Source organism: Pleurodeles waltl, chromosome 9 (assembly GCF_031143425.1).
Source record: "Pleurodeles waltl isolate 20211129_DDA chromosome 9, aPleWal1.hap1.20221129, whole genome shotgun sequence".
NCBI lineage: Eukaryota > Metazoa > Chordata > Amphibia > Caudata > Salamandridae > Pleurodeles > Pleurodeles waltl.
The window spans coordinates 793,450,173-793,460,414 of NC_090448.1; the positions used below are offsets into that span (position 1 = coordinate 793,450,173).

The window sequence follows — 10,242 nt, forward strand, 5'->3', positions numbered from 1 at the left end:
TTTAACACTAGCATTTTCTGTCTAATCTTCTTATTCTTCCACCTCATTTTCTCCACCTCCGCCCTCCTCTATCCATAACTTCCTAGCTCTCATGCTCAATTGAACGAAAATACCAGGGTACCTGAACAGATATTACACACTTTCGATCAGCCGCCAGGATGTCCCATCTTTTGTTCAGTAGTCTCCTGGTTGCTGCTGAGCTGAATATGGAGAGGGCAAGGGATAGAATCAACAGATATAAATGTGTCTCTGACAACCATGTTTGATGTCTGCCCTTGCTTCTTCCCTCAAGTCCTGGGAGACTAAAAGTGCTAACAGAGCCAACAGCAGCTCTTAGGATACCCCCCATCTGTTCATGCAAGTACCAAAGCGCATAGAGCAGCTCCTCCCTTACCCTTTCCATAATTAATCATTTCTCCTCCCTTCCTATGTATTTCTTTCCCTGAGCCCACGCATTTCCTCTTCACAACGACCAGCAGTGCATGTAAAATGGCTGACTGCTCGACCCACCCCTCAAATCAAGAAGATCTACTTTTCTGGTTGTGTCAATGATTTAGTAGAATTTAATGGAGGTTCATATCACTTGCCTGCAGCCGACTCCTCCTGAACAGCCTCAGCTGTTCTATTGGCTGCAAAGATAGAGTCCCACACCGTGGAATGCGGGATCTAACCCTTGGCCAACTTTAATGGCCCTGTAGACGTTTGCATATTTTCACTCCTAATAATCCACACATGCTCTAACAGTATCATCTTTTGACCAGGAAACTCAAATATCGACTCAAAAGCCACTGAGTCTAAAGCTGTATATATCTCTTTAACAAATTGCTCTGCCCAGATGTGCTATGGGCCGGGCTATCTATTATTAATTATCACACAACATCTCTAAAAACAGCCTCCAGGATATGACCATCGAAACATAAAATACAACAAAATCACGTCTTCTGAGCTGGAAGACATTCAGTGCTTTGAATGTAGTTCGTGCCATGAAGAATATATGGTGAACACCTTTAATACCCCAAAATAACCACTTTCAGGAAGAAAAAAAATATATATGAAAATCATCAATTGCGATCGAAAGTATTTGCAAATATAAATCTCATACCGAAAAACAATAGTACACTTAAAGGGAGGGTTTATTCTTTAAAACATATTTATTTCTTTTTTCTTCATCGCCGATGCCAGACTTCTCATCTTAAACCAACTTTGGCATTGGTGTGGCCAGTTCCTCTGCTTCCAAGACAACCCTCCAAACCAGCAAACAAAAATAGTAATTTACACAGAAAACCCTGAAATCTGCAAAACGGACCTGTGAAACAAGCAGAAAATGCCCCCATTGGGGCTCCAAAAAGAAGAAAATATCACACTGGCCGTTAGGAATCTGTATTGCTGCAGTTCAGTCTGACACGGGCTGTTGGCATGTCAGCCCGCAGAAAAGCCGTTGTCCTGAGTTTTTTTAAATTTGATGTGATGGTGGTTGGGTCCTTGATGTAAGCAGAAAGCAAAGGAGGGAGTGCCCGCTCCCTGAGTGTCCCTGCACCAGGAGCACCTGCTGCAGGGGTTGGCACCGACTGGAGAAAGTGCCTGGTTTAGGCATTTCTCATTGGCCCCTCTGACTGGCTAGACTGGGCCTACCCAACCATTCCAGCTAACCAAGCATGCAGGCCCTCACGGACTACAGTACGTTTCATGCTCTGCCAAAAAAGGAGACCAACTTTCCAATTACTGTATTTCATTGGCCTCGTTCTAGGACAAGACATTCTTCTGGGGGCTGAGCAAAGATGAGGACATCCTCCCTGTTTTACTACAGCATGGCCACAGGTGGAGCAGGTCCTTCTAGGTCAAGCATGGTTGGTAGCAGCCAGACATTTTACTGATTGTCTTTGTGCGACCACGCCTACCCACCCCATCCAAACACCTTCAGGCACCTTAATCATCTGGCGAACAAGCTAAGTGTAGCTGGTCGGGACTGCCCACGCTGCCAGTGCTGGAGCTACCATCGCCCAAGTCACGGGGCCCACAAGGCAGGCTGAGCTCAGATGACCCAATTGGGCTGGGCTCGGAGCCTCTGCTGACGCACTCTTCCTCTAGCACCAGGCACAGCTCCTTGAGGTCCACATTTTCCTTCACCAAATCACCCTGCAGTCGCTCCAGCTCTGCCAACTTCTTTAGATAGCCCCCCAGGTCATCCCGCATCACCTTGGCTGCATGATGGCCAAAAAGCTGCCACTCACGGGAAAGGGTCTTCACTTTGAGCCGGTCATCGTCCAAAAAGCAGCAGAGCTCACGCAGCTCCTGGTTCTCCTCTTGCAGGCGATGGTTCACCTGCTTAAGCTCACGGATCTCAGTTAGGTGCTCCTGTAGCTGCTTGTTAACCTCCTTGATTAGCCGACCACGCTGAATAAGGGCTGTAATCTTCTGGGATTCCTCCTTCCTCAACTTTTGTACCAGATCCTCCTTGCTGTAGGAGAGCACCTCCTCATCAGACATCTTGGAAAGGTCCCTGCTGAGCAGGTCAGGCTCCCCACTCATTCTGCTTTCCAGTAAAGACACTGTAGGTGCACGTGTGAATGCTTGAGTTCAAGCACCAACCGGTGCACAAGTCTTAAAAATAAACTTCCAGCCTTTAGGTACCCGTAATCCTTTTTAGATTAGCATTCCATGAAGCAGTGGAAAAGAAAACAACCAAGACTAGCGGCCGGAACAAAACTGAATCCACTGCATCTGTTACTGAAAAAATGTGCCTCCTCCCCTAATCCATTCCAAATCCGGATTGCGGGAATGCCCAGGAAAGATTAATGAACAAGCAAGAGGATTAAGGATACTGTCTGTTGCAAAGGAAATTGAAAAAAAATAGGACACGAAAACATCCAAGCACCAAAAATATATATATTTTTAAAAAGATAACTCTCCTTCGCTGGGATATCCCCTATCCTTAGTAGGTGATCCAACTGCTTTGTCAATAGCTGGCAACAGTGGCGACCAGGAACGGTAGCTTGCTGGGGATATTCTTTCAAAATGAAGTGGGCTTTCGGTGTTCTAAGCCTGGCAAATGATGGGAGAGAGAGGTGGAGGGGTGCTTGCCTTCAGTCGTGTCCTCTTGACTCAGGGACAGGTGGGAGCCTGCGATGGCCGGGAGAACCATTCGGTGATGGTGTACCCCGCATCGATGTTACGCGACTGGAGCTCCGCCAGCAGCAGCATCTTGGGAGGGTAGCCGGGAAGAACCAGCACGGGAGACAGCCAGTGGTTCGTCAACGGTGGAGCCTGGCATTCTATCTCCTCAGGCCGATGCCTCTGGGCGATGGCTGTGCAATGGGATCACAGCCATCTCTTGAAGATGGAGGTGTATCGAGTCCTACCCGTCGTCTCGCAGATACCGCGGGTGGAGGAGCTGCTGCACCGCCGCTGAGCAGGCGCAGGACAATCGGGGAACAAAGCTCAGGACGGAGCCGAGGAGGCGAATGGCGAACCCAAGGGGGAACAGCCAAGGCGCTCCCGCACTGCCGCAGCTCCACAGGGGACCCGCCTGCCGGGCTCGGCGATGCTGAGCGGAGGGGGCACCAGCGCTAATGAATTGGACGAGGGAAAAAAAACTGACGTCAGGATGTCGCTAAAAGGCGTCCGTGAAAAAAACACAATTCCGTCCTAAGCTCAGGAGGATATCCTGTCCGAGCAGCTCAACAATAGAGGGAGTTCCCACCTCGACTCCCAGGGGGCGGCCCCACCTGCGCCCCCGTCTCCAGGGCTGGGATCCCCGGCCTGCGGCGCTCTGCGCGGCATCGAGCTCCGTCCTGACGACGCGACGTGCACCTGCGCGAGAGACGCACGCCGCCTCCCAGAGCATGCCCCCCACCCCCGGACCGAGTGCGCCTGGCGCCGCCCGGGGCATGTCCCCATCCCCGGATTGAGAGGACCCCAGCCAACCTGGCCGGTCCACAGCTATTTAATATTCATTACATAACGCACACAGCAGTCCAAATTATGCCTATCATCGACCCCCAGAGCGCCCCATTTATCCACATATAAAGCGATTCGAACGTCCAGTGCTCAGGTAGCTGAAAACCATGTTAACGACCTCGACCTAATCTTCCTAATAGCGAGAACATTCTTATTTTAGCCTAAATACACATTGCGTGGGCTAGCGAGGCGTTGGGATCCGCTGCTTCAGAGGAGTAAATACCGATTCAACCTCTATGCTGCAGGTGTTATTTTTCTAAATATAGACCGTTATTTGTGCTGTTACATAAAGTGTATCTTCTATTACGGGGGTAGAGGTATTGTATATTGCGTCAGAGGTGCTACACAAAAACAGCTATTATCAGTCTTCGGTATTTGAAGAAAACAACCACTTCAAACCAGTGCTTTAAATGGGCCTGTACTGTCCGGCACGGAGTACTTGCACTTTTTTACGTTGAGAGGGAGAGTACCTGCACTTCTCAAGAAAAACGTAATACCTTTAATTGTAGAGTACCGGCACTTCTCAGAAGCACTTCTATTTTTCCATTTCAAGCCCTGCTTCAAACCTCATCAGGAGGTTGCCACATGACTCCGAGAAGACTGGAACTGCAGATCCCACGTGTTGGAGGACCTCATATTGCTAATGGTCAAGCACTTCATCTCTTATTTGCTGGAGGAGACCAAGTTAATAAAATAATATAATTGCAACCCACACCTCTACGAGAACACAGCATCAATAGTAGGTAACCACGGCAGAGCAAAAGGGAGAACCCATACCAAGAGAAGGAGACAAGTATAGCAGTCATCAAATGCAGCACGACAATCAATTAAGAGACAATCAGTGCCGCCCTCTCCCGTATGTGAACACTTTCTCAAAAGTACGCAGCCAGCACAGGTGGAAACTGCATCATTGGATAATACAGCCATTACGATTTTTCTCAAGAGGAATACACCATATCAGGCAGCCATTGTAGCCCTCATCTGTAGGCTAATACCTCATCCGTCAGGAGCAGGCGCGCAGTAAACACGTGGAGGAAGACACAAGATCATAAGGAGAAGACATCTGTTCCAGTTGCTACCAAGATCATAAGGAGAAGACATCTGTTCCAGTTGCTACCGGGTGGAAGATATTACGTCACTAGTAGATAGCTACCAACACTTCCACCTTCTAGTAGAACACAACTACTCTGGCCAGCCTTGCAGGAGGACATCACATCACTGTTCCAGAAGCCTTCTGTGGCCTGAGTGGACAATGCCTGATGTGTCCACTCAGTTGACTCAGTCCACGGGATAGTGTGACTGCAGTTAATATGAAAGCCTCTGAAAAGAAGAGGCATTGCGTGCACCACTTCAGAGGCCTTCTCTCCCTAGCCACAATATCTTATTCATGTTGATGAGTGGCTTTACTTCCCCTATTGACCCCTCTCTACTAAAAAGTACTTCTCCTATCCCATTCGGAGTATGTCTAGCCTGATCAGACATGCTATCACCTTCCATTGAACTACAGCAGGCAGGTTAATAAATTCCATCACAAAGGTAATTGTGAAATGATGGATTCCCAAAATACATTCACTTAGGCAGTTTAGTAGCTCTATCTGTAGCAATCCTTCGTAACTTTCAGGCTTCCTGCTGATTATGAATTCCTGGTGTACATTTTTAGGTCTGGCACAATGCCACTTGCAACATTCTTGTCAATTGTTTTGTCGATAAACCTTTAAGGGACTTTGATACATTCCGCTTTACTGCAGACTTCGTGGCTGATGCAGCACGAGAGGTAGCAAGTAGCATGAATTAGTGTGAAGTTTAGGTACTAATGGTAATGTGTCATCTGCTGTTTTCATTAGTGGCGTAAAGAAACATAAGTCCTGACTTCATATAAAGCTTTCTGGAGGCAGCCTTTTGCTGCAATATCTTTCGTTTACATGAAAGCTTTGCCTAACTCAGATGTCACCAATTTAAGTAGTTCAGTAAATCCTATATCTCTCATGCTCAATGAAAACGATTTATGGCATGGGATCCCAAGTATCTGTAGAGAAATACAAATACAGACTAGTAACAACGTTTGCAACCAAAATAGAATACAAAGGGTAGGCAATTAGTATTTCTTCATCTGTGTTGTAAAAATATAATTAGAAACCACATGTTAGTTCCCTTAAGAGCAATGAACAAAAAAAAGCGAAACTGTTAACATCATAAATACCAAATGTGCGCTTTGTGTATAAAATTAAACCACTTAAAGTGGACGAAGACAGGTTGCAAAGTAAGAAGGGTTGCCAAATTGCATTATATTTGCAAAACAGCATAGTTTTGGCCCCAGGCTGTCATTTAACAAATCAGTGTTTTCTGGGGGTTGTAGGCTTTATTTGCTTCACTCTGAATAACAATGCACCTTATAATCCAGAAAATAATGATTTGTAAAAGGAAACTTCAGAACAGGGCCCATGTTATTTAGCCTTCTTTGAGATATACGATTACCCCAATGTACAACGCATTAGTGCTTATGCACTTGCAGGTGCTGAATTGTAATGCTAATAATAAATTAAGAAATTGAAGGTTTGAATTAGCATGCAGATTTTATTATATTGTCACTGTAAGGAAATGCCTCCTTGACATGGTTACCCCCTGACTTTTTGCCTTTTGCTGATGCCAGTTATGATTGACAATGTGCCAGGACCCTGCTAACCAGGCCCCAGCACTAGAGTTCTTTCCCTAAACTGTACCTTTGTTCCAGTTCCCACAATTGGCACAGCCCTGGCATCCAGATGCCAGGGAAGGTCCCTAAGGGCTGCAGCATGTCTTATCCCACCCTGGGGACCCCTCACTCAGCACATGCACACTGCCTCACAGCTTGTGTGTGCTGGTGGGGAGAAAATGATTAAGTAGACATGGCACTCCCCTCAGAGTGCCATGCCCAGCTCACACTGCCTGTGGCATAGGTAAGTCACCCCTCTAGCAGGCCTTACAGCCCTAAGGCAGGGTACACTATACCACAGGTGAGGGCATATGTGCATGAGCACTATGCCCCTACAGTGTCTAAGCAAAACCTTAGACATTGTAAGTGCAGGGTAACCATAAAGAGTATATGGTCTGGGAGTTTGTCAAATACGAACTCCACAATTCCATAATGGCTACACTGAAATCTGGGAAGTTTGGTATCAAACTTCTCAGCACAATAAATGCACACTGATGCAAGTGAACCGAACTCCAGTGCAGGAGTGACCATCAGGCAACCCTCTGCCTAGCTCAGTCGGTGGCTGGCCCGAGAAATCCCCCTGTGCCCTGCCTGCACCGCTAGAGTGATCCCCCGGTCCCTCCGTTGATTCCTATTGAAAACCCGACGCCTGCTAAGCACACTGCACCCGGCCGCCCATGTGCCGCTGAGGGTGTGTTTTGTGTGCCTACTTGTGTCCCCCCCCCAGTGCTCTACAAAACCCGCCCTGGTCTGACCTCCGAAGATGCAGGTACTTACCTGTTGGCAGACTGGAACCGGAGCACCCCTGTTCTCCATAGGTGGCTATGTGTTTTGGGCCCTCCTTTGACCTCTGCACCTGACCGACCCTGTGTTGCGTTGACTTGGGGTTGCCCAGCGGTGGGTTGCCTATGCCCAGGAAACTGAACGTGTAATTGCTTTACTTACCTCAGAAACTTAACCTTGCTTACTTCCCCCAGGAACTGTTGATTTTTGCACTGTGTCCACTTTTAACCGCTTCTATGCCTTGGACGAGATGATCTCGTCCAAAGCTACAGTTCCCCTGTGCCTTGGACGAGATCATCTCGTACAAGGCACAGGGGAACTTGGGGGAGCGCTCCCGTGCCCCCCGTGCACCCCCTCCCCCCCAAGGTGGGGATGGAAGACCTTCCCCTTCCACCCCGCCCCCGGCAATCCGATGACGTCCGCGCGCGCACAGCACGCTGACGTCATCTAGTGTTGCCGGGCGCCATTTGCTTCCAGCGCGTCGTCGGGAAAGGACCGAAAAGGTGAGTCCTTTCCGTTTTTGGGGGGTGGGGGGTAGTGGGTTTTTCCTTTCCCCCTGTGCCTGTTTTCACAAGATTCACAAGATTCCTGCTCCACGATCGCGGGCAGGAATCTCCACTAGACCCCAGGGATTTTTTGAAATAGGTTTATTTTGGGGGCAACCCCTTGGGCAAGGGTCGCCCCTCCCCCCGGGGTCAATTTTTTTTTGTATTTGGCCCCCCCCCCCTGGGGGCAGATCCGCCATATTTTCGGCGGATCTGCCCCCAAGGGGGGGGGGGCAAAACCACTAGACACCAGGGATTTTATTTTTGGTGTGTATTTTGGGGGCGACCCCTTGGGCAAGGGTCGCCCCCCCCGGGTCAATTTTTTTAGTGTTTCGCCCCCCCCCCCCCCGGGGCCAGATTGCCTTTTTTCAGCCGATCTGCCCCCCGGGGGGGGGGGGGGGGGGCAAAATCCACTAGACACCAGGGATTTATTTTTATTGTAAAGTTTTTTTGGGGGGCGACCCCTTGGGCAAGGGGCGCCCCACTGGGGGGCTATTTTTTTAGTATTTCTTCCCCCACCCCAGGGGCAGATTGCCAATTTTTGGGCTGATCTGCCGCCAAGTGGGGGGGGGGGGGCGAAATCCACTAGACGGGATGTTGTTTTTATTGTTTATTTTGGGGGCAACCCCTTTGGCAAGGGTCGCTCCCCTGGGGAGCTATTTTTTTTTCTGTTTCGGCCCCCCCGATGGCAGACCAGCCATTTTTTGGACGATCTGGCCCCCGGGGGGTGGAAGCACACTAGGCGCCAGGGATTGTGTGGTGTGTGTGTGTGTGGTGTGTGTTTGGGGGCACCCCTTGGGCAACAGTCGCCCCCCTAAAGTGGGGAAAGTTCGTATTGGCCATCTCTGCCCCTATTTTTGTAGGCCCATCTGCCCCCAAGGAGGGCAGAAACCACCAATACGGCAGGGATTTTTTTGTTTTGTTTTGTGTTGTGCTGGGGGTGCCCCCTTTGGGAAGGGTCGCCCCCTAAAGGGGGCACAGAGGTGTTGCCCATTTCTGCCCCCCTTGGGGGCAGATTGGCCAATTTCTTTATGCCCATCTACCCCCGAGGGGGGCAGGATCCACTTAGGTACCAGGGACAACTTCTAAGTTCTTGGTGGTGTCTTGGTGGTGGGGTGTTTGTCAACTGGCAAAGTATTTGTATTTGTGATTATAACAATTTATTTCTTCTTTTGTTTCTAGTTCAACGCTTTTGCTTCCTTTGCTGTGGATCTTTGCGGTTTTGGCAGTAGTTGTCCTGCGGTTTGCATAGTTGCATGTTTTAGGTAAGTGAAAGCAATTTACTCCAAAGGAGTATTGTTGACATGCATGAATTACATGTTTGTAGGTGGTGTACTAAATGCACTATTGTGTGTTTGACATTGTCCTTAGATTTGAGCACAGTGATGTTTGTGTTGTCATATGTCTAATTTGCTTTTTTCTTTTTTCTTTTTAGTGGGATATCATTGGTGATTGCTGTGTCTGTGCAGAGTAGTTGCTTGGTGAGTAGCTATTTCAGGCAAGTGAGTGGTATAGTTTTTTGTAGTACATAACTCTTTGTGATAAAGCTACACTTTGTTTATTACTTATTTTAGTGCTAGTTGTTGTTGGCAATCCATTTGTTGTTAGGATCATGGCTAGCCGCAAAGTGACCGCTCAGCAGGGTGTTCGCATGCTCTTTGAGTCGTCTTCAGACCATGATTACGACACTGACTCTGCATCTGAGGCAGAGGAGAAAGCAGGAGATTCTGGAAGTGAGTTTTCTGTCCGAGAGTATTCTTCTGATGAGGAAGCTACTCTCAGTGCAGATGAAGGGCCTGTGTTAGAGGAGGACATTGATGTGCCAAGAGTGCAGCAGCCTGGGGCTGAAGGGTTTCCCATTAGAAGACCTGACACCTGGATTGCCCCAAACATGGAGCAGCCACAGTTACCTGCATTTACTGGTCTCCCAGGGTGTAGAGTTAATACGGAAAACTTTTTGCCTGTCCATTTCTTTCACTTGTTTATGGACGATGTATTTTTGGAAGATATTGTGGAGCAGACAAATGTGTATGCAGAGCAATATTTGCGGGACAACGCTGCCAGACTTAAGCCTCAGTCTAGAGCTACTTATTGGGTTCCCACATATCTGGAAGAGATTAAAAGGTTTTTAGGTTTGTCTTTTTTGATGGGGTTGGTCAGGAAGCCGTCACTGGCTTCTTACTGGTCTACTAGTCCCTTGATGGCAACTGCTATATTTCCTGCAACTATGACACGTAATCGGTATTTGCTTCTTCTTCGTATGCT

General features: G+C 48.4%; 1 protein-coding gene across 1 annotated transcript; it reads right to left on the bottom strand.

The window, feature by feature from the left end:
- Window positions 1-1,132: 1,132 nt before the first annotated feature.
- On the bottom strand, window positions 1,133-3,894 carry CCDC85B (coiled-coil domain containing 85B). Its single transcript, XM_069208021.1, has one exon. The coding sequence runs from the start codon at window positions 2,527-2,529 to the stop codon at window positions 1,927-1,929; it is 603 nt and encodes a 200-aa protein (XP_069064122.1). The 5' UTR covers window positions 2,530-3,894; the 3' UTR covers window positions 1,133-1,926.
- Between the last annotated feature and the right edge of the window lie 6,348 nt (window positions 3,895-10,242).